At 36.6% G+C, this 25,851-nt stretch overlaps 2 protein-coding genes across 2 annotated transcripts; one reads left to right on the top strand and one right to left on the bottom strand.

The window, feature by feature from the left end:
• The first annotated feature begins 19,845 nt into the window (after positions 1–19,845).
• Positions 19,846–20,784, top strand: LOC128587323 (olfactory receptor 4F6-like). Its single transcript, XM_053593341.1, has one exon. The coding sequence runs from the start codon at positions 19,846–19,848 to the stop codon at positions 20,782–20,784; it is 939 nt and encodes a 312-aa protein (XP_053449316.1).
• A 2,437-nt stretch (positions 20,785–23,221) lies between these two features.
• On the bottom strand, positions 23,222–24,133 carry LOC128587225 (olfactory receptor 4K3-like). Its single transcript, XM_053593161.1, has one exon. The coding sequence runs from the start codon at positions 24,131–24,133 to the stop codon at positions 23,222–23,224; it is 912 nt and encodes a 303-aa protein (XP_053449136.1).
• Between the last annotated feature and the right edge of the window lie 1,718 nt (positions 24,134–25,851).

Below are 25,851 nucleotides of genomic sequence, written 5' to 3'. Positions count from 1 at the left end.
GACACCACTTCAAACCATTAAAATGTTCATTATTAAAAAAACCCAGAAAATAAATGTTGGCAAGGATGTGGAGAAATTGGAACCCTTGAGCATTGCTAGTGGAAATGTAAAAATGGTACAGCCACTTTGGAAAACAGTATAGAAGTTACTAAAACAAACTAAAGATAGAATTCCCATGTGACCTATAAGTTCACCTCCTACTTATTTACTCAAAATAATTGAAAACAGATATTCAAATAAAAATGTGTACACAATGTTCATAATAACAATATCCACAATAGCGAAAGATGGAAACAATCCAGATATTTCTCAGCTGATGAGAAATAAATGTGATAAAGAAATGTGGTATATTTATGCACTGGAATATTATTCAGCCATGCAAAAGGAATGACTACTGATATACACTTCAATATGGATGAACCTTGAAAATATGCTAAGTGAAAGAATCCAGACACTAAGGATCACATATTGTTTTGATTCCTCTCAAATGAAATCTTCAGAATTGGTTAATCCATATAAGCAGAATGTATTATTAGTTGCCTGGGGTGGAGTGAGAGGGGACTGGGCAGTGACTGCTCAATGGATTTGGGCTTTCCTTTTAAGTGAGGTGAAGAAAATATTTTAGAATTTGATAAAGGTGATGGATGTACATGAACATTGCAGCATGCATATTGTGTATATACTAAATGCAATGGAATTATGTCCTTAAAATGATTTATTTCATGTTATGTGAATTTAACTTGATACAAAGAAATAAACTAAACTAAAAAAACGTAAATTGGGAAATATTTTACATTGTGAATGAAGGTTTTTTTTTTTTTTTATTGTTGGGGATTCATTGAGGGTACAATAAGCCAGTTACACTGATTGCAATTGTTAGGTAAAGTCCCTCTTGCAATCATGTCTTGCCCCCATAAAGTGTGACACACACTAAGGCCCCACCCTCCTCCCTCCATCCCTCTTTCTGCTTCCCCCCCCATAACCTTAATTGTCATTAATTGTCCTCATATCAAGATTGAGTACATAGGATTCATGCTTCTCCATTTTTGTGATGCTTTACTAAGAATAATGTCTTCCACTTCCATCCAGGTTAATACGAAGGATGTAAAGTCTCCATTTTTTTTAATGGCTGAATAGTATTCCATGGTATACATATACCACAGCTTGTTAATCCATTCCTGGGTTGGTGGGCATTTAGGCTGTTTCCACATTTTGGCAATGGTAAATTGAGCTGCAATAAACAGTCTAGTACAAGTGTCCTTATGATAAAAGGATTTTTTTCCTTCTGGGTAGATGCCCAGTAATGGGATTGCAGGATCAAATGGGAGGTCTAGCTTGAGTGCTTTGAGGTTTCTCCATACTTCCTTCCAGAAAGGTTGTATTAGTTTGCAGTCTCACCAGCAGTGTAAAAGTGTTCCCTTCTCTCCACATCCACGCCAGCATCTGCAGTTTTGAGATTTTGTGATGTGGGCCATTCTCACTGGGGTTAGATGATATCTCAGGGTTGTTTTGATTTGCATTTCTCTAATATATAGAGATGATGAACATTTTTTCATGTGTTTGTTAGCCATTCGTCTGTCGTCTTTAGAGAAAGTTCTATTCATGTCTCTTGCCCATTGATATAAGGGACTGTTGGCTTTTTTCATGTGGATTACTTTGAGTTCTCTATAGATCCTGGTTATCAAGCTTTTGTCTGATTGAAAATATGCAAATATCCTTTCCCATTGTGTAGGTTGTCTCTTTGCTTTGGTTATTGTGTCCTTAGCTGTACAGAAGCTTTTCAGTTTAATGAAGTCCCATTTGTTTATTTTTGTTGTTGTTGAATTGCCATGGCAGTCTTCTTCATGAAGTCTTCCCCCAGGCCAATATCTTCCAGTGTTTTTCCTATGCTTTCTTTGAGGATTTTTATTGTTTCATGCCTTAAATTTAAGTCCTTTATCCATCTTGAATCAATTTTTGTGAGTGGGGAAAGGTGTGGGTCCAGTTTCAGTCTTTTACATGTAGACATCCAGTTCTCCCAACACCATTTATTGAATAGGGAGTCTTTCCCCCAAGGTAAGTTCTTGTTTGGTTTATCAAAGATTAGGTGGTTGTAAGATGTTAGTTTCATTTCTTGGTGTTCAATTCCATTCCAAGTGTCTATGTCTCTGTTTTTGTGCCAGTACCATGCTGTCTTGACCACTATGGCTTTGTAGTACAGACTAAAATCTGGTATGCTGATGCCCCCAGCTTTATTTTTGTTACTAAGAACTGCCTTAGCTATACGGGGTTTTTTCCGGTTCCATACAAAACGCAGAATCATTTTTTCCAAATCTTGAAAGTACGATGTAGGTACTTTGATAGGAATGGCATTGAATAGGTAGATTGCTTTGGGAAGTATAGACATTTTAACAATGTTGATTCTTCCCATCCATGAGCATGGTATGTTCTTCCATTTGTTAATATCCTCTGCTATTTCCTTTCTGAGGAGTTCATAGTTTTCTTTATAGAGGTCCTTCACCTCCTTCGTTAGGTATATTCCTAGGTATTTCATTTTCTTTGAAACTATGGTGAAGGGAGTTGTGTCCTTAATTAGCTTCTCATCTTGACTGTTATTGGTGTATACAAAGGCTACTGACTTGTGGACATTGATTTTATATCCTGAAGCATTACTGTATTTTTTGATGACTTCTAGGAGTCTTGTGGTTGAGTCTTTGGGGTTCTCTAAGTATAAGATCATGTCGTCAGCAAAGAGGGAGAGTTTGACCTCCTCTGCTCCCATTTGGATTCCCTTTATTTCCTTGTCTTGCCTAATTGTATTGGCTAGAACTTCCAGCACTATGTTGAATAGTAAAGGTGACAGAGGACAACCTTGTCTGGTTCCAGTTCTAAGAGGAAAAGCTTTGAGTTTTACTCCATTCAGTAAAATATTGGCTGTGGGTTTGTCATAGATAGCTTCAATCAGTTTTAGAAATGTGCCACCTATGCCTATACTCTTCAGTGTTCTAATTAGAAAAGGATGCTGGATGTTATCAAATGCTTTTTCTGCATCTATTGAGAGGATCATGTGATCTTTATTTTTGCCTCTGTTAATATGGTGGATAACGTTTATAGACTTGCGTATGTTAAACCAGCCTTGCATCCCTGGGATGAAGCCTACTTGATCATGATGAATGACTTTTTTGATGATAAGCTGTAATCTATTGGCTAGGATTTTGTTGAGAATTTTTGCATCTATATTCATGAGTGAGATTGGTCTGAAATTCTCCTTTTTGTTTGGGTCTTTTCCTGGTTTTGGTATCAGGGTGAATTAAGGTTTTAATCACAGTTTGGTTTACTATATACCTTTAAAATTATAATTGATTTAAATTTATTTGTTTTTACTTGATATTAGATAAAAATATACTTTATATTTTAAAAAGTATGTTACATTTTAAGAAAAGAAATAGCTGAAGATGTTAACAAATGGAAAAGCATACCATGCTCATGGCTGGGAAGAATCAACATAGTTAAAATGTCTATACTACCCAAAACAATATATAATTTTAATGCAATTCCTATTAAAGCTCCATTGCCATATTTCATTTTATTTTATTTTATTTTTTATTGTTAAATTATAGCTGTGTACATTAGTGCAATCGCCTATACCCATTCTAAGATGCACCATAGATGTGGCCCCGCCCATTACCCTCCCTCCACCAAAACCTCCCCCCTCCCTTCCCCTTCCTTGGCCCTTTCCCCATAGTCTTGTGCTATAGTTGGGTTATAGTCTTCATGTGAAAGCTATAATTTAGCTTCATAGTAGGGCTGAGTACATTGGATACTTTTTCTTCCATTCCTGAGATACTTTGCTAAGAAGAATATGTTCCAGCTCCATCCATGTAAACATGAAAGAGGTAAAGTCTCCATCTTTCTTTAAGGCTGCATAGTATTCCATGGTATACATGTACCACAATTTATTAATCCATTCATGGATCGATGGGCACTTGGGCTTCTTCTATGACTTAGCAATTATGAATTGGGCTGCAATAAACATACTGGTACAGATGTCTTTGTTATATTGTGACTTTTGGTCTTCTGGGTATAGACCTAGTAAAGGAATTATAGGATCGAATGGCAGGTCTATTTTTAGGTCTCTAAGTAGTCTCCAAACATCCTTCCAGAAGGAACATATTAGTGGGCATTCCCACCAGCAGTGTAGAAGTGTGCCCTTTTCTCCACATCCACGCCAACATCTCTGGTTTGGGGATTTTGTTATGTGGGCTACTCTTACTGGGGTTAGGTGATATCTCAGAGTAGTTTTGATTTGCATTTCTCTGATGATTAAGGATGATGAGCTTTTTTTCATGTGTTTGTAGATTGTGCATCAGTCTTCTTTAGAGAAATTTCTCTTCGAGTCCCTTGCCCACCCTGAGATGGGGTCACGTGTTCTTTTCTTGTTAATACATTTGAGTTCCCTGTGGATTCTGATTATTAGACCTTTATCGGAGATATAACCTGCAAATATTTTCTCCCATTCTGAGGGCTGTCTGCTTGCTTTACTCACTAAGTTCTTGGCTGTGCAGAAGCTTTTTAGTTTGATCAGGTCCCAGTAGTATGTTTTTGATATTGCTTCAATTGCCTGGGGAGTCCTCCTCAGAAAATATTCACCCAGGCCGATTCCTTGAAGAGTTTTCCCTGCACTTTCTTCAAGTATTTTTATAGTTTCATGTCTTAAGTTTAAATCTTTTATCCAGTGAGAGTCTATCTTAGTTAATGGTGAAAGGTGTGGGTCCAGTTTCAATCTTCTACAGGTTTCCAGCCAGTTCACCCAGCACCATTTGTTAAATAGAGAATGTTTTCCCCACTGAATGTTTTTAATTGGCTTGTCAAAGATTAAATAATGGTAAGTAGCTGGATCCATCTCTTGGTTCTCTATTCTGTTCCAGACATCTACTTCTCTGCTTTTGTGCCAGTACCATGCTGTTTTGATCACTATGGATTTATAGTACAGTCTCAAGTCTGGTAGCATGATTCCTCCTGCTTTGTTTTTATTGCTCAGTAATGTTTTGGCTATTCGAGGTTTTTTCTGATTCCATATAAAACGAAGTATTATTTTTTCAAGATCTTTAAAGTATGACAATGGAGCTTTAATAGGAATTGCATTAAAATTATATTGTCCTACTGCCATTATTGGGCAGTAGGACATTTTAACAATGTTGATTCTTCCCAGCCATGAGCATGGTATGTTTTCCCATCTGTTAACATCTTCAGCTATTTCTTTTCTTAGAGTTTCATAGTTCTCTTTGTAGAGATCTTTCACGTCCTTTGTTAGGTATACTCCCAAATATTTCATCCTCTTTGGCACTACTGTGAAAGGAATCGAGTCTTTGACTGTTTGTTCAGCTTGGTTATTGTTGGTATATATAAAGGCTACAGATTTATGGGTGTTGATTTTGTAGCCTGAGACATTGCTATATTCCTTGATCACTTCTAAAAGTTTTGTAGTAGAATCCCTAGTGTTTTCCAGATATACGATCATATCATCTTTGAAGAGTGAAAGTTTGATCTTTTCTGACCCTATGTGGATACTCTTGATCACCTTTTCTTCCCTAATTGCAATGGCTAAAATTTCCATTACAATGTTAAAGAGCAATGGAGACAGTGGGCAACCTTGCCTGGCTCCTGATCTAAGTGGAAATGATTTCAATTTCACTCCATTCAATACAATATTGGCTATGGGTTTGCTGTAGATGGCCTCTATTAGTTTAAGAAATGTCCCTTCCATACCAATTTTCTTAAGTGCTCTGATCATGAAGGGATGCTGGATATCCTCAAAAGCTTTTTCTGCATCAATTGAAAGAATCATATGGTCTTTATTTTTTAGTTTGTTCATGTGTTGAATTACATTTATAGATTTACGTATATTGAATCAGCCTTGAGACCCTGGGATAAATCCCACTTGGTCATGGTGTATAATTTTTTTGATGTGTTGTTGGATTCTGTTTGTTAGGATCTTATTGAGTATTTTAGCATCTATATTCATTAGTGATATTGGTCTATAATTTTCTTTTCTTGTTGGGTCTTTCCCTGGTTTGGGAATCAAGGTGATGTTTGCTTTGTAGAATGTGCTGGGTAATATTCCTTCTTTTTCTATATTTTGGAAGAGGTTTAGTAGTATAGGTACTAGTTCTTCTTTAAATGTTTGGTAGAATTCTGACGTAAAGCCATCTGGTCCTGGGCTTTTCTTTTTAGGGAGATTTTGTATAGTTGATGCTATTTCAGAACTTGATATAGGCCTGTTCAACATTTCCACTTCGTTCTGGCTAAGTCTTGGTAGGTGGCGTGCTTCCAGGTATTGGTCGATTTCTTTCAGATTTTCATATTTCTGAGAGTAGAGTTTCTTGTAGTATTCGTTAAGGATTTTTTTAATTTCTGAGGGGTCTGTTGTTATTTCGTCATTACCATTTCTGATTGATGAAATTAGAGATTTTACTCTTTTTTTCCTGGTTAGGTTGGCCAAAGGTTTATCTATTTTATTGATCTTTTCAAAAAAACCAGCTTTTGGATTTATTGATCTGTTGTATAATTCTTTTGTTTTCAATTTCATTTAATTCTGCTCTGATTTTGGTTATTTCTTTTCTTCTGCTGCATTTGGGGTTGAAGTGTTCTTCTTTCTCTAGTTGCTTGAGATGTTCCATTAAGTTATGGACTTCCTCTCTTTCCGTTTTCTTGAGGAAGGCTTGCAGTGCTATAAATTTCCCTCTTAGGACTGCCTTTGCAGTATCCCGGAGGTTCTGGTAATTTGTGTCTTGATTGTTGTTTTGTTCCAAAAATATGGTGATTTCCTTCTTAATCTCGTCTATAACCCATGTATTCTTCAGCATAAGGTTGTTTAGCTTCCATGTTTTTGTATGGGTATGCAGGTTCCTGTTGTTATTGAGTTCAACTTTTATTACATGATGGTCTGAAAAGATGCAAGGAATAATTTCTATTTTTTTTTAAATTTGCTGAGGTTAGATTTGTGTCCAAGGATGTGGTCGATTTTGGAGTATGTTCCGTGGGCTGATGAGAAGAATGTGTATTCAGTTTTGTTGGGATGAAATGTTCTGTAGATGTCTGTTAAGTCCAGATGTTGAATGGTTGAGTTTAAATCTAAAATTTCTTTGCTTAGCTTCTTTTTGGAGGATCTATCCAGGACTGCTAAAGGGGTGTTAAAATCTCCAACTACTATGGAAGTGGAGGAAATCGAGTTGCTCATGTCTGTTAGAGTTCCTCTTATAAATTGAGGTGTGTTCTGGTTGGGTGCATAAATATTAATAATTGAGGTCTCATCATATTGAGTATTACCTTTAACAAATATGAAGTGTCCGTCCTTATCCTTCATTATTTTGGTTGGTTTAAAGTCTATTGCGTCTGCAAACAGGATTGCAATGCCTGCTTTTTTCTGCTTTCTATTTGCCTGGAATATAGATGACCATCCCTTGACCTTGAGTCTATATCTGTTTTTTAATGTAAGATGTGATTCTTTTTATTTATTTATTTATTTATTAAATCATAACTGTATACATTGATATGAGCATGGGGCATCATACATTCATTTCATAGACCATTTGACACATTTTCATCACAATGGTTAACATAGCCTTCCTGGCATTGTCTCATTTACTGTGCCAAAACATTTACATTCTACATTTACCAAGTTTCCCAAATACCCCTGTAAGATGCACCACAGATATGATCCCAACGATCCCCCTCCCTCTACCCACCACCCCCCTCCCTCCCCTCCCTTTCCAACTTCCCCCTATTGTTAGGATGTAACTGGGTTATAGCTTTCATGTGAGAGCCCCAAATTAGTTTCATAGTAGGGCTGAGTACATTGGGTACTTTTTCTTCCATTCTTGAGATACTTTTAAGATGTGATTCTTGGATGCAGCAGATATCTGGCTCAAGTTTTTGTATCCAGTCCACCAGCCTATGCCTCTTTAAAGGACAATTTAAACCATCCACATTAATTGAGAGTCTTGATAAGCCTTTCAAGACCGGTGGACATTTTTAATCCTTTTGTGACCGTGGAGGTTGGAATTTGATCAAAAATTTTTTGGGTGGGTTTACTTTTGTGGTGGAGAATTATGCTGGTCTTTATGGAGGATAGGTCTAAGAATGTCCTGGAGAGCTGGTTTAGTTGTGGAAAATTTGTTCAACATGTGAATGTCGTTGAAGTATTTAATTTCTCCATCATAAATGAAGCTCAGTTTAGCTGAGTACAGGATCCTGGGTTGAAAGTTATTTTGTTTTAGGAGATTAAAAGTGGATGACCATCCTCTTCTAGCTTGAAAGGTTTCAGCAGAGAGATCTGCAGTTATTCTTATATTCTTCCCCTTGTAGGTAATGGTTTTCTTTCGTCTGGCAGCTTTCAGAATTTTCTCCTTCATATTAACTTTAGTGAAATTGATTATGATGTGTCTGGGGGATGTCTTATTTGGGTTGAGTCCTGCTGGAGTTCTGAAACTGTCTGCTATCTGAATTTTGGAATCTCTTGGCATGTCTGGAAAGTTCTCCTTCATAATCTCATGGAGAAGAGACTCTGTGCCTTGTGAAGCCACTTCGTCACTTTCGGGGATCCCTATAAGACGAATATTGGTTTTCTTCAAATTATCTGAGAGCTCTCTGAGAGAGTGGTCTGTTTTTGCTCTCTGTTTCTCTTCTTCTTTGAGGGTTTGGGAGCATTCGAAAGCTTTGTCTTCAATGTCAGAAATCCTTTCTTCTGCTTGTTCCATTCTGTTACTGAGGGATTCTACTGTGTTTCTCAGATCTTTGAGGGATGCAACTTCTTGTCTCAATGTGTCAAAATCTTTGGTCATTTGGTCTTTGAATCTGTTGAATTCTTGAGATAGCTTTTGGAATTCTAATTCGATCTTATTTGCTATCCAGATCCTGAATTCAATTTTTGACATCTCAGCTATTTGTTTGTGCATGGGGTCTTGTGCTGTTTCTGCCCCATTGATCTTTGGGGGAGTTGATCTACTCTGATTATTCATATTGCCAGAGTTTTTCTGTTGATTTCGCCTCATGATTGTTTTTCCCCGTTGCCTCTGGCTGTCCTCAGTGTTGGGGAGGTGTCTCTCTAAGATTAGACCCCAGCGGAATCACTCTATTGTTGCTGGATCTTTGTAGGGAGTGATCCTGTGTAGTTCCTCTGGGGCTGTTCTAGCTAGGGAGTTCTGGTTGTGGAAGCAGCTCTGGTTTGTGACATACCTGGATCCAGCAACAGGGCTGGGGGTGGTGCGCATGGTTCTGGGAGTGCCAGGCATCCGGTGACTTTGGCACAAAGAGCCCAAGGCTCCAGCAGTCTCTGGCCAGGAGAGGAGCTCTGTGTAGAGGCAGGGAGGGCTCCAAAGGGCACGCATCTACCAGAGTCCCTGTCCAGATGAACGGGCTAGTGTGGAAGCTGGGAGGACACAGGAGGGAGGACACAGGGTTGTTTGGCTCCCGCAGTTCCTGGTCAGGGAATGTGGAGGCCAGGTGGGTGTGGGTCACGGGTCGGGGGTTGCTGCACAGGTCTTATGGAGGTCTGGGCGGTGCCAAGCCCAGGAGTTTGAGGTTGCTATGAGCTGTGACGTCATGGCACTCTGCCCAGGGCAAAAGCCCAAGGCTCCAGTGTGCCAAAACTCTCTCACTGTGCCCCTAAGGATTAAGGCTGTAAGGCAGCTCAATCCCTGCCTTTAGGCTGCTCAGTCAGTAGGTTACTTTGACCCGCCCAATCCTTGCTCTGAGACCCAGAGGGCGGAGCTTGCCAGGGCAGTTCTTTCAGAATGGTTTCCTGCACCCAGCTCAGTGGCTCAGTCTGGGGCCCCAGACAATGCCCAAAGTTCTCCACACTCCTGCTCAAGCTCTCCCCAAGGCAGTTCAACTGAGTGCCAAGTCCAAGAACACTGAAACAGTTCACAGGGAAGGCCTTTCCAGTTTGCAGTCTCACTGCTGCTTGTACTACAGTTGCCGGCGTGATTAGGTCGATCGAACACATGCAACTACTTGCCAGTTTTCCACTGTTTTTGTCCTCCTCTTGGAGTCCAGAAGTCCCTTGCTGGCTCCCTGTATCCTCAAAGGGATGATTATAGGCAGATCCCACTGGCCAGAGATGCCTGGAGTCTTGTCTCCCTAGACTCGCTATTCCCAGTTGCAGGGAAGCTGTTACTCAGTCGCCATCTTTAATCTTTCTCCTCGCCATATTTTAAAGATCTTGAAAAAATAATACTTCGTTTTATATGGAATCAGAAAAAACCTTGAATAGCCAAAACATTACTCAGCAATAGAAACACAGCAGGAGGAATCACGCTACCAGACCTGAGACTGTACTATAAATCGATAGTGATCAAAACAGCATGGTATTGGCACAAAAACAGAGAAGTAGATGTCTGGAACAGAATAGAGAACCAAGAGATGAATCCAGCTTCTTACCGTTATTTGATCTTTGACAAGCAATTAAAAACATTCAGTGGGAAAAAAGATTCCCTATTTAACAAATGGTGCTGGGTGAACTGGCTGGCAACCTGCAGAAGATTGGAACTGGACCCACACCTTTCACCATTAACTAAGATAGACTCTCACTGGATAAAAGATTTAAACTTAAGACATGAAACTATAAAAATACTTGAAGAAAGTGCAGGGAAAACTCTTGAAAGAATCAGCCTGGGTGAATATTTTATGAGGAGGACTTCCCAGGCAATTGAAGCAGTATCAAAAATACACTACTGGGACCTGACCAAACTAAAAAGCTTCTACATAGCCAAGAGCATAGTAAGTAAAGCAAGCAGACAGCCCTCAGAATGGGAGAAAATATTTGCAGGTTATAGCTCTGATAAAGGTTTAATAACCAGAATCTACAGAGAACTCAAATGTATTAGCAAGAAAAGAACAAGTGATCCCATCTCAGGGTTGGCAATGGACTTGAAGAGAAACTTCTCTAAAGAAGACAGATGCACAATCTACAAACACATGAAAAAAAGCTCATCATCCTAAATCATCAGAGAAATGCAAATCAAAACTACTCTGAGATATCACCTAACCCCAGTAAGAGTAGCCCACATAACAAAATCCCCAAACCAGAGGTTTTGGCGTGGATGTGGAGAAAAGGGCACACTTCTACACTGCTGGTGGGAATGCACACTAATACGTCCCTTCTGGAAGGATGTTTGGAGAATACTTAGAGACCTAAAAATAGACCTGCCATTCGATCCTATAATTCCTTTACTAGGTATATACCCAGAAGACCAAAAATCACAATATAACAAAGACATCTGTACCAGAATGTTTATTGCAGCCCAATTCATAATTGCTAAGTCATAGAAGAAGCCCCAGTGCCCATCAACCCATGAATGGACTAGCAAATGGTGGTACATGTATACCACGGAATATTATGCAGCCTTAAAGAAAGATGGAGACTTTACCTCTTTCATGTTTACATGGATGGAGCTGGAACATATTCTTTTTAGTAAAGTATCTCAAGAATGGAAGAAAAAGTATCCAATGTACTCAGCCCTAATATGAAGCTAATTTATAGCTTTCATATGAAGGCTATAACCCAACTATAGCACAAGAATATGGGGAAAGGGCCAAGGGAGGGGAAGGGAGGGGGGAGGTTAGGGTGGAGGGAGGACTCACATCTACGGTGCATCTTAGAATGGGTACAGGCGAAACCTACTAAACGCAGAAAACAAATGTCTACATACAATAACTAAGAAAATGCCATGAAGGCTATGTTGAACAGTTTGATGAGAATATTTCAGATTGTATATGAAACCACCACATTATACCCCTTGATTGCACTAACGTACACAGCTATGGTTTAACAATAAAAAAAAAGTATGTTACATTTAACACACTAATTTTGCCCTCATTTTAAACCCTCCAGCATCTTACAAGGGTACATGTGAAACTTAGTAAATGTGGAATATAAATGTCTTAACACAATAACTAAGAAAATGCCAGGAAGGCTATGTTAACCAGTGTGATGAAAATATGTCAAATGGTCTATAAAACTAGTGTATGGTGCCCCATGATTGCATTAACATTCACAGCTATGATTTAATAATAAAAAAAATTTAGTAAAATGGAGATAATTAACAGTCATTTAATTAACAAAGATAAAGTTCGTTAAAACAATATTTTGAGGCTTGGCGCCCGTTAGCATAGTGCTTAGGGTGCCAGCCACATACACCAAGGCTGGCAGGTTTGAACCTGGCCCGGGTCTGCTAAACAAGGACAACTGCAACAAAAACATAGCCAGGTGTTGTGGCGGCTGCCGGTAGTCCAAGCTGTTTGGGAGGCTGAGGCAAGACAATTGCTTAAGCTCAAGAGGTTGAGGTTGCTGTGAGCTGTTCACGGCACTCTACCAAGGGTGGCATAGTGAGACTCTGTTGCAAGAAAAAAATACAACAAAAAACAATATATTTAAATGGAGTTCTTATAATAGTATTAAATGCTTTTAATTAAAAATATGTGACATTTGACCTTCCATGTGTGTGCATAGTTTTTCTGAGTATTATTTCAGACATTCAGTATGTCTAACATCAATCCATGAATAGAAAGACCACTGAACTCTTAAATAAAAGATGGTGATCTAGTATCTTTTGTACAACCTGATGGAACTAGAGACCATTTTCCTAAGTGAAGTATCACAAGAACAGAAAAACACTACATGTAGTCATTACTAAATTGGAACTGGGTGATCAACACTTATATACTTATATGGAAACAAAACTCAGTGAAATTCAAGAAGGCGGGAGCAGGGAGAAGGTGATGGGTAAATTCACAACTAAAGGGTCCGTTGCACACTTTCCCGGTGAAGGGCACACTTATAACCCTGACTTAAAATATGCAAAAGCTACCTATGTAACCAAAACGTGTTACATAATATTCTGAGATTATGAAAACTGACCACTGAACTGAAATCATGTCTGGGAACAATAATTCGGTTCCCTTCCTGTTATTAAGCACAGATAAGTCACGGCCTCATTTCTTCATGTGTTATGGAAGAATGTTTTTGCATTTTTACTTACAGTCTTATTAGAAAGAATAAATGATATAATATATGTAAAAAATGCTCAAAAGATTAAAAGCTAAATAAGTCTGTGAATCTCTATTTGTATGTTATAGCAATAGTATAAAAAGGAGGCAGTACGTTGTAGTGGTTATAATCATGAATTCTGAAATCACAAATAATTGGATTTGAATATTTGATGACTCTAGCATAGAGACCTTGGCCAAAATATTTAATTCTCATATTACTTAATATTGGTATCTCTAAAATAGTGATGCTAGCTAATTGTATAAATAAAAGGCAGCTACAAAAAAAGCAGCTACAGCTGTTTCTTAGCATGTTCTGTGAATACACTTCCAACAAAACTTTTTTTTTTTTTTGGCTTTTTTTAAAATTTTATTTCGTTGCTTATTTTTTACTTCTTTCCTTTTTTTTTCTTTTTTTGTTGAGACAGGGTCCCACCCTATGCCCCTGAGCAGAGTGCAGTGGGCGTGGTAGCTCACCACAACCTCAGACACGGGCTGCGGGCACCCCGCTGCCTCAGCCTCCGGAAGCCGCTGGGATTACAGGCGCTCGCCGCGGCGCCCGGCTGGGTTTTTCCATTTTTTTCACGAGTCGGGGTCTCACTGTCGTTCAGGCGAGTCTTGATGCTTATTTAATGAGTTGTTAGTAATTATTCCTTTTTAAGTTTTTACAAATATAGGTTATTATATTTGAAAAAAAGTACAACCAGGGTTTTGGACACCTGCAGGATAAGATCAGCAACAAGGAGCATTTTTCTTTGCAAAATTCCATGGCTGTGGGCTAGCAACTGAATTGATGATGTAATTTGTTGCACGATGTCCTGTCTTACTAGTCTGTACAAAATGCAGTCATTTCACAGAGCAGATTATATTCAGATTTCCTCCTCTCTACCTACCAAAATGCAAGCAGCAAAAAAAATCTTCCTTTAATTTTACTTTAAATTTTTGGCAAATGGAGGATGAGAAATAATATTTAATTTATAAATAGATATTATAATGTCAGATGTTGATTTTCCCTGAAGATATTTAGCTGTCCTACTTTATTAGACACAGTTATTTTTGTTTCCCATTTACTTTCTTAACCAAACTTTTATTTTTTTTCCTTTAAGGACATGGGAATTTAAAAGTAGTATTCCCATGATAAATAGCCCGGGGACATAGACCACAAGTCATCAAGTGGTCACCAAAAGCTGGAGGTTAGGGGGCTGACAGAGCTGGAGCAATTGTGAGAAGCAATGACCATCAAAGAGGAGAACATTGGTTTAAAAGAGCATTTGTTAAAAGAGTAATAGTGAAAATACTGCTTTCTGGCATTTTTTTTGGGGGGGGCAGGTAAGTGGGAGAATGATACAATTAAAATTAATAACTACTAAAATTATCAGATATTAATATTTTCATTATACAGGTTATGTATGGTATCTCTGTCACAACATTGAAACTCTTTCTTATTTCCATTTCTTTTCTTTTTTTTTTTTGTAGAGACAGAGTCTCACTGTACCGCCCTCGGGTAGAGTGCCGTGGCGTCACACGGCTCACAGCAACCTCTTAACTCTTGGGCTTACGCGATTCTCTTGCCTCAGCCTCCCGAGCAGCTGGGACTACAGGCGCCCGCCACAACGCCCGGCTATTTTTTGGTTGCAGTTTGGCCGGGTCTGGGTTTGAACCCGCCACCCTCGGCATATGGGGCTGGCGCCCTACTCACTGAGCCACAGGCGCCGCCCCTCATTTCCATTTCTTTGTTTTAATTCAACAAGCATTTATTGAGAATCCATTCATACCAGTCTTTCTAAGGGGAAGTTAGAATTATCATTTCTCCTTGTGCCTAGACCGTGTCTTGGTTTAAAATGAAATTTCTGGGTTTGTATTATATTTCAATAGAGACTAGCAACAACCTTCACAATTGATTTTATGGTGAATTGCCTTAGACTTGGCATGGGTGTGTAATAACTTATAAAATGACGAAGGTTTTAAGTAACTTTATTGCCATCACTTTTCAAAAGGAAGAAGATGTAGGATGAACATTCTTTACCATAAAAGTTATCATATTTAGATTCGAGAGGTGGAGAGTCCGGATGAGAGGCTGGGGAGATGGGCACAGACAGATTCAAAGCTTTATTGCCATATTCCATGGGTACATTTTTCACCTACTTCCTTCCCAACCTTAATGGTATCTCTTCTTGCTTGCTTCTATTCTTTTTACCTATATTTTTTCCTTTTCTTGTTCCCATCCTTTCTCTCTCTTCTCCTTCCTGTGCTTTTCATCTCCCTCCTTGCTGGTGTCAATCAATTAAAGAACAGATCCATGCTGAAGAAACTAGCAATAGACTGCTCAAACGTGAGGTTTTAGCTCTGTGATGAATTTCTTACTAAGAACATTTTCTAAGCGGAAGTTGTGATTTTTTTAAAACGCGAAAACAGATCTGTGTTTACACATTTGTAAAACTATTTCAATTGTTAAGAGCTTATTTGAATGGTACTCAGCATTACTGCACTGAATTTACAGAGCTTTGCATTATGAACCTCTTATTTTGTACTTAAAGTATCAATTTTTAAGTCATAAGTAATACGAGGTTGTTTCAGGTCATCTAAACAATACAGAAATATAGACCACATATGATCCTTTTTATCAGGATGCATCATTGTTAATATTTAGAGTGCGTTCTTGGAGAAGGTTTTTATTCAAATGTACAAGCAAAGTTCCATATATTAATTCCATTGTGCATTCTCTAGTTTTAAACTTAAATCGAGTATCTTTCTAGATCTAAAAATGTAGAACTACTTAGTTGATTTTATAATGATAGCTTCATAGTATTCAATTGCATAGATGTTTATATTGTGATTAAGAAGTTCACTATTAATTGACATGTGTCAAAACACGCACATAAGAAATATGTATGTATATGCAAATTGATATATCAATATTTACTCTTGTGCTAGTACATCTAGGAATTTGTCTGTACCTTTTAAATTCTAATAAATATTATCAATTTGTAATTCCTTGAACAGTGTATAAGAGTACCTTTTATTTTGAAACCTGGAAATACTAGTAATTGAAATACTGAAAATTTTCTTTCTTTTTCTCATTTATTTATTCTCTGTGTACCTTTCTTTTTTCCTGCCGTTTGGTAAAACAAAAAACGATGAAGCTCCTAATGACTGATGAGCTGCAATAAATACGGACATCAGTAAGTACTGGTGCACTTATCGGCCATGTGTACGTATTGTTGCTCTTGTTGTGAGGTACCTGGACAAGGCTTCCTATTTTTTTCAAACTGGATCTCTTTGTGGAGTTAATATATTGACCTTTTAATCAAGATAATGTTCTTATGATGACAACATAATGAATGTATTACATGAAAACAATTGTAGTAATAAGAAATTTTTAACATTTAGAAAATAAAGAAATAGAAAACAGAAAAAAAATCACTCATGTTTCTACCACCAAGAAAAAAAAATCTACCATTATTGATTTTTTTACTTTGGTCTTTAAAATGTTTTTGTTCATTTTGTTCAGTTAGGAACGTACTGAATGTACCCTTTTTTGTTTTCCACAATATGCATATTTTACACATGGCATGGTCAAAATGTTCAAATAGAGATTTGACTCCAAGTCCCTCAAAAGTCACCTCCATTGCCATTCACCTCAGTGGTTGTCCTATTCTGCCTTGTGCAGTCCTGCTGAACTTTTTCTCAATTATTAGCTGCAAAATTCCCCCTCAGTGCCCTAGTGGCAGGGCCTCCTCGCATCACCTCTGCAGTGTTTCTGTTTGGCTATAATACCTGATCTTGGGATGTCCAGTCCTGCCTGACCTGGCTGCCCTCAAGTCCATTCTTGACTCTCTCTCATGTGCTCATGGTGCTCCCACCAGCTGGAGTGGTGGAGCCTAGGCTCAGTGTGGAGCAGCATAGGAAGGACTGATGATGTGGGAAAGTCAATGCTGTGGGGCTGGGGAAAGCATGGTGTGGCTGTGCAAGTGGAGCCCATGGTATTCAGTTCAGGGTGGGAGGACCATCAATAACGTTTGGTCACTTAAAGAAGTTGAGAAAACTAAGAAAAAAATAAGTAAATGTATTAGATTAAATTCTATAAAACTGATGATACTTTTCATCTTTTGATCTACTGAAAGGACAATTTCATACGGTTTAAACTCATAAATACATACAAGCTCAGAAGTTAACAATTTATTTATAAGCATTAAAGATAAGCACTTTTCTATCTTTTCCTAGAGAAATTTTCAAAATGGATTTCTTGGACATTTTATCGCATAACTTTCTCTATTTAAATATATTTTTATTAATGTCTCTCTATGTATTGAGTTTTTTTGTTTCTACATATGAGATTGATTGACTTCTTCAGCTGGAAGTGCCACATAATTTTAACTCTCTATTGTGGACATTTAGGTTATTTCTAATTTTTCTATTTATAAATAGTGATATATTAGGTGCTCATATAACTTAATTTTTAGTTGTTTATTGTTGTTATACGAAATAAATTTTCTTGAGGTGGGATTCTTAGTTATAAGGTAAGGAACGTTTTAAACCTTTGATCTCCCTTTTCGATATGCCTTCTAGAGATGTTATCAATTTGCATTTTTATTATTTTTTAACCTGAAAACAATGAGCATTTATTTAGCACATGATTCTGCAGGTTAGCAGAATTATCAGCTTGTGAGAGTGTCTATTTCCTTACAGCCTCATCCATAACAAATCATCAATTGTTAAAAAGTTTGATAATTTCTTTATGCACCAGGTAGTATTACATGCTATCCTGTTTACACAACTTGGATTACTAGGGTGCATTTTACTTTTAATATGATTATTGACTATTTGGATTTCTTCTTTTGTCAGTGGTCTTTATATGTTTTGCTCATTTCAAAGTGGATTTACCATACTCCTTTTCTTTACATATTTGAAATCACTAATTTTATATTAAGGATATCAACCATCTGTCTAATCTTTTTTTTATTGAAATAAATAACAAATTTTATAACATGAGTTAATTTTTATGTCCAAGCACAAGGATAATGAAATATATTTTCCATGCAAAATATTATATACTTTAAATAACATATAGTGGTAACAATTCAGTTTAGGTTCCTGGGAAGCAGACTCTGTGATAGAAATGTACATGTTGGGAAGTGTATTTATTGGGCAATGCTGTGTAGATGAGGACCAGCGAGAGTGAAAGAACGAAGCAGGATAAACAGAGCAAGAAGTTGAACTCTACTGAAGTCCCAACAAATGTCTCAATTGATCCCTTGAGATACCTCTGAAGTTGGGAAAACCCCACAAAGATGTCTTGAATTGAGGCAATGGCCAGTCTTTGGATATCTGCCGCCCCACAAACATGAACCTTGAATGACACGCTCTCTTTAGCCAGGGGCAATTTCCAGAGAAGAACTCAGCAGAGAGCAGCCAACTACCAATAGTTCTAGTAGCTAACGGAAGGAGTGCTTCAGTCCTGAAAGGGTTGGGGGACTCTGTCTAATCTTTTACAACTAAAAAGGGTGTCTAATCTTTTACAGCTAAAAAGGGTGCTAAAAAAATGTATACCCATTTTAAGACAGGGAAAAACTGTATTAAATTTGTAATTCTCGAGTCATGTTTGATTTCTGAAATTACAAGAGGTGCTCAATGTGATTTATATTCATCTTTGTTCTCAGTATGCATTGAATATTACAATTTCAACACACCTTTTTCCTTTCTTAAAATGCGTATGCATTTTTTGGCATCCTCTGTATTTTCCATAATTTTTTATACTTATATTTTTATAGTGCTGATCTCATCATATAAAAATATTTATATATATTATCTTTACATAGTTCTATCTGTATATTGAAAATATTTTGTATTAAAACACTATTATATATTATCTGTATATCTAAAATATTTCTATTAAAATATAATATATTCTATTAAAATATTTATTATAATATTAAAATATTTTGGATACTACCAATTATTTTCTCAGTTATTTGTGAATATGGGTATATGCTTAAAATAAATTTTCTAACCTAACATTTATCTAAATATTCAAACACTTCCTTTTGTCTTGTTTCTAACATTTAAATATCCATTTGAAACTTTTTTGTGTTCAACTCCAGAGACAAAGATTTATATTTTTCAAAGTTTCATTTGTTTGGCAAATACCAGTTGAATAATTTATCCTGCCCACCTGACCTGATATGGTTCTTCAGTGGTGTCCTGATGGGTTACTCTAAGCTCTCTCTAGCCCTTTCGTTCCATTCTTTATATTTTGATCATTTGAAAGCAGAAATATCATCAGGTTACTGTTTAAAATCCTTTAACAACTTTTGGTGGCTTTCAGGATAAAATGCAGTCTTATAATAGACACAAAATTTAAATCTGACTGATCACTACAGCCTGCTCTCATTGTTCAACCTCTTGCTCCACTGGCTTTCCTATTACAGGGTCTTTGCATACAACAATTCCAAGGTTTGAGCAGGCACTACTGTGATGAATTACTTTGTTTTAATAGTACTCTATTCTTTATCTTAAAAATCAATTATCAGAGTATATCAAAGTATTTAAAGCTATTGAATGTCTAGCTTCACCTGAAACCACAATCATTATTTTACCTCAGAACTTGGCTAGCTCCTGGGATATCGCAGGCACTCATCAGGAATATTAGTGGGATGGATAAATGAATGCATAAAGTTTTCATGTCTTGTGGTTATAAAAGAAGATGTCTTTTTTGTTAAGAATTTTAAAACAACTTAAAATCTTCTCTTTAAATATTTATTTCTGATAAATTCCTTTTGTTATTATCTTGTTTTTGTTCTCTCAGGTAATAACAGAATAATGTATGAAGCAAATTACACGGATGTATCTGAGTTTGTGTTCCTGGGATTGTCGACATCTACACCAATGCAGCATTTCCTCCTTGTTTTCTCAACACTGTTTTATGTAACAATTGTCACAGGGAACCTTTTAGTTGTATTTACAGTGACCGTTGACCCTTATTTACACTCCCCCATGTACTTCCTTTTAGGAAACCTTTCGTTTATTGATTTGTGCCTTTCTACTCTAACAGTTCCTAAGATGATTTCTGACCTGTCCTCTGGGCATAATACCATATCATTTGAAGGGTGTGTCATCCAGATATTTGTCCTTCATGTCCTGGGTGGATCTGAGATGGTGCTGCTCATAGTCATGGCACTGGACAGATATGTGGCCATATGCAGGCCACTCCACTACCTGACCATCATGAGCCCACGGTTATGTGTTTTGCTTCTGTCTGGTGCTTGGGCTATTGGTCTTATTCACTCAGTGGCCCAGTTGGCTTCTGTTGTCTATTTGCCTTTTTGTGGTCCCAATGAGATAGATAGCTTTTACTGTGATCTTCCTTGGTTCATCAAACTTGCTTGCACAGATACCTACAGAACAGAGTTCGTGGTTACTGCCAACAGTGGGTTCATATCCACAGGCACCTTCTTCTTACTGATCATTTCCTATATCTTCATCCTAGTTACTGTACAGAAACGTTCTTCAGCTGGTTTGTCTAAGGCTCTCTCAACTCTTTCAGCTCACATTACTGTGGTAGTCTTGTTCTTTGGACCATGCATCTTTGTTTATATGTGGCCATTTCCCCCAGTACCAGGGGATAAGTTTGTTGCCATTTTGGACTTTATGATTACACCCATTCTGAATCCTGCCATTTACACTCTGAGGAACAAAGACATGAAGATGGCAATGAGGAGGCTAAGTAGTCAGGTTCTGAGTCTGAGGAAGATCTCCTAAGGTACTCATAAGAACACAAGTTACTTATCACATTTTCAAATATTTCTAAGTAACATAAAAGCTTAAATAATTATACAAAATGTGAGGATTATCTTAAAGACATGTAAAGTGTTTGATATAAATATAATCTTGTTGGACCAAGTGTGTCAATTGTTCTAAGCACAGAGGTCAGAAAATTTTGGATAGTTTTGTACAAAGTTAAAAACAATTGATATGATTACATATTCAAGTTTTCATTTGTGAATAATTTTTATGACCTTTAAGACTTTCAAATTCAGACAGCACACATTTTTTTTGTGTGTGTAGCTTATATTTTTAGTAGTCCATAGATAATTCTGAAAGTTTATGAAATGAAGAGCATAGTACTCAAGTCACAGAAACCCTAACAGAGGTTGGCATTTTTCCTTATTTGTGGATTAGAAGACTATCTCATAAAAAGATAAATTAACTCTCACTGTATTTATTCCTTTGAAATAAAGTGCTATTTTGAATTAGTTTTTATGTTCATTACCTTATTACTTATATTGAAAAACACTGTCATCCATTGTAAAAGACATATTTTCTAATACTTTTAAATGTTTTTTCTAAATTCAATATTTTGTAATATTAAGAATAGATTATTGACTATGAAGTTACATTAAATTATCACCTTAATTCTACATTTAATTGTTTTGAAACTGAGTAAAGGATCCCAGGGAAGTTTAATAGAAAGTTGATGAGAAAGCATAGATTCCAACTTAAAAATCTACTGATAGTAGACTGACTATAGAAATTGGACATTCTAGATTTAAATTAATTAATTTAGGGTTAATTTAGGGTTAAGTAAAACTTTTGAAAGAACTATGAAATATTCTTCTTTCATCAATTTAAACCAAGGATATCAAGAATTAAATTTATATTTTATCTGAAAGCTAAGAAGTGTGAGAGAGAGATAAGAATTTGAGATCTGAGGAAGAAAGAACAGAGTGGGACAAGGTAAGCAACAAAAGAAAGATGTGGGAGGACTTACGTATGTTAGGAAGAGAGGGAGAAAGAATTGCTGCAGAGATAGTGTGTCCTGGATTTGACCTTGGATTTGACCTGCATTTGCTACTTGGGCTCTGGTCTGTCTCAATTTCAATTGTCCCATCTTCTCTAGTTGGCCTAGGGCTTGGAGATTTGTACATAAATTTCTTTTTTTTTTTTTTTGCAGTTTTTGGCCGGGGCTGGGTTTTCTTATACACATATCACAACTTCTGAAATTTTGACTTTATGACTAAATTAATGAAGATTCTTTAAATGTCAAATGGATGTTGATCTGATCAAATTATGACTGGCAACTGCTAGTTATTATCTAACAACTGCTCTGTTTAAATTCCTTGCTGACAAGCTTTCTCTAATAACGTGTTTTGTATAACACTTTTCTTGCTTATCACATTAGTTATGATCACATAATACATTATTGAGGTTATTTTTAAATGAGTTAACTTATAAGTATTAAACATTTTTTATTTTATTTCAAAATTATAAATATTAATAAGATATACAAAAAACAGAAGGCCTCGGTCATTTTAGAGAATATAGTATGTTTCCTTTGATTTTATCTGGTATACATAATAACCCCCCCAGAACACATTTATTACAAAAAAGAGAAAAAGCAAAATCCCCTGAGGTTGTTAGTGCATTCATCTTTATTTATTTTTATTTATTTATTTATTTTCTTTTCTTTTTTTATTGTTAAATCATAACTGTGTACATTAGTGCAATCGCCTGTACCCATTCTAAGATGCACCATAGATGTGGCCCCACCCATTACCCTCCCTCCACCAAGGACAATTACACTGTTTTACACATGACTTAGATATAGACTCGAAGGAACAACATCTCCAGATTGTGGTTGATTCTGTTTTATTCTGAGTGTGATGGGGAATGCCTGATGATTACCTTAATAGTTGTCTCTCCAGATAAATTAGGTAGAATGCTTACTAATTGAAAGACCAGTTTACTCATTTGTAAAAGTAAAGATAACAATACTCAATTCACTGGCTTATTGAAAAATATTTAGAGAAGACTGATGGGACATGCTTTGTTCAAAGAAATGCTTATCATAATAAAAAATTCCAAGACGTGCTGGTGAGTGTTGAAGTAGCAGCATCAATATAATAATCATTTATATATTATTATTTTCTAGTCATCCTTGAGGACAATCAAAATCATAGTCATGAAGACTGACCAAATTTCCCATAGAAAGTCATTTTGCATTCACTGACCAATAAATGATTGTGAAATCAAGTAGAATTGACACAGACATTTCATATGGACATGTACTACTTTCATCTGTGAATTAGCAAATACTTCTCAGGCTAGAATAACAGGATAGGTGCTGCTAATTTAGGGAGTTTACAGGGAACATTCTGATCATGTGAGAGACCGTGAAATACTCACTGAAATCCACATGCTAGCATAGTAATCTCTTCATGGCATTTTTAATCTCTTTATTTCTAAGGGTGTAAATGGCTGGATTTAGGAGAGGTGTTACGACTGCATAAAATACAGCAAGAAACTTGTCCACCCAGGTGATGCTGACTGGCCACAAATAGATGAAGATGCAAGGTCCAAAGAATAACACCACTACTGTGATATGAGCAGTGCAGGTAGAGAGAGCTTTGGATGCTCCATCCTTAGAGTGAAGGCAGACAGTAAACAAAATATGAGAGTAGGAGAGCAACAACAGACTGAAGCAAATGGCTGCCAGTACTCCACTGTCAGCATTTATCAGCATTTCTAGAATGTAGGTGTCTGTGCAGGCTAGCTTGATCACCAATGGAATATCACAGAAAAAGCTATCCAGTTCCCTGGGTCCACAGAAGGGCAACTTTACAATCATAACTAGTTGACTTATTGAATGCAAAAACCCAATGATCCATGATGTCGTCACTAACCCAATGCACATATGTCTGTTCATGATGCTGGAGTAATGGAGTGGCTTGCAGATGGCCACGTAACGGTCATAGGCCATTGACACAAGCAGCACCATTTCACCCCCTCCAAAGAAGTGTCCAAAGAAAATTTGACACATGCATCCTCCAAAGGAGATGGTCTTATTTTCCTTGAGAAAGTCTGTGATCATTTTAGGGGTAGTGACTGAGGAAAGGCAGAAGTCAATGAATGAGAGATTGGCTAGCAGGAAGTACATAGGGGAGTGCAGATGGAGGTCACCAATGATTATGACCACAGTGAAGATGTTGCCTAAAATGGTGATCAAGTAAAGGGAAGAAAATATCACTAGAAGCAAGGCCTGGAGCCCCCATGAATCACAAAGCCCAAGAATAATAAATTCAGACACCACAGATTGGTTTACTTCTTCCATTTAGTCCAGTTTGTTGTAAATTCACCTTAAAAAAAAAAAAGAGAGAAGTGATATCAGATTTTCTGAATGAACAATACATGCAATAAGAGAATTTCTTAATAATGACTGACTTTGGAAAACAATTGGTATTTTCTTGGAAAGTAACATTCACATATCCTATGGCACATTAATTTCATTACCCATTTACATTCCAAGATAAACTCTTGCATATGTGTACAAGGAGAAGTTTATAATAACACCCATTGACAAAACAATGAAATATTGTTCAGAATCACAAAAAATGCTACATAAAGTCATATAGAAATATCTTAGTAAAAAAGTTTAAAATGAATCCATTCAGCATAATTCTTATCAGATGAAAAGCAATAGAAAACTAACAGTAAACTTTTCAAGGTAAAATATTAGTATATGAGTAAGAAAACTATTTATGAAATAAAAAGGAGAAAATGTATGATACATGTAACCTCAGATGATGGGAGGGCCAAGCTGGCATTAAAATGAGCACATAGCACATGAACACTTACAAATTTCATTCTTGCATGGTATCATGTTTTCATAGGTGTAATTTTATTAATGAATGAATAAACATATACATAATGGGCATGAAAAAGTGATGAGAATATAGTATGAATCAAGAATTATGGTCAATTAAGTACTGTAGAGCTGAGGTAAAATAACAGTCTTCTTTCTCTGGGTAAAAATAAATAAGTAAATAAAATAAAAAAAAAATAAAAGGGTATTTTGTTTAAGGACTATATGGTAGACAAATAGTTCTGATATATAAATCGAAAGTCTAGAAAATATTAACACATTACTGAATGTCAGTAATTGTTTCATTCATAAATAAATGAATAAAAAAAAATTGAGGTTCTAATGCAAGTCTTAACAAAATGACAAGACATTTTACACCAATGAACGTAGAGCAACTAAGTACAAGAGTCAAGGAGGAGGTGGTTAGCTACCTGTGAAAGAATAAATGTTCCAGGCAGGAGGAAATCATGAGTGTCAGGGATAAATATTCTCTGATCGTGAAACTCAAAGGTTATGTAATCCATAAGAAATTGTTCATAACCTTAGATATACCACAGTCACGATGACTCATGAAGTTGAGTCTTCAGTATAGAATACTAAAATGTGTTTGGAAGCCCATTTTGCCTGACATGGTATAAGTCCCATAGGACACATTTCTGATACTAAATTTCTAATTCAAAACAAGTTGGTTTCTAAGAAACTGGTATCTGGAAGTCTCTACATGGACTAAAATGGACCAAACTCTGTGGTGAAGACTAGGAGAGGAACTAGCAACTTGAGAAGCAAAGTTTAGTATTAGAAATGAGAAGGCTGTTGGCACCCAGAGACTCCACATACAAAATTTTAGTTAGATAATTCCCTCCATTTCCACCATATCCATGGCAATTTCTACTGTCTCATTGCCTTAGACTAAGAAGCCAGGGATTCGGAAATACATTATGTTCTCCCTAACTATCACTGGCAGAAGATTTTCTTTTGCAATGTCAGGGTGAATGACATATACAATCCAATTAGGTTTATTACCAACAATTTATAGAAACTTTGTCTCTAAATTACTCATTTTTGCTATTTAAATGAACTCTTTTAAAAATCTAATTCTGTCAAGTAGAAAATAGATTTATTGTCTTTCCACTTCCTGCTTTCCCAGTCCCCATTTCTTTTTTCTCTCATCTCCCACTTTGCAGTCT

The sequence above is a fragment of the Nycticebus coucang genome, chromosome 6 (assembly GCF_027406575.1).
Source record: "Nycticebus coucang isolate mNycCou1 chromosome 6, mNycCou1.pri, whole genome shotgun sequence".
NCBI lineage: Eukaryota > Metazoa > Chordata > Mammalia > Primates > Lorisidae > Nycticebus > Nycticebus coucang.
Note: the sequence above shows the minus strand (reverse complement) of the source record. Positions and strands in the feature narration are given on the sequence as shown.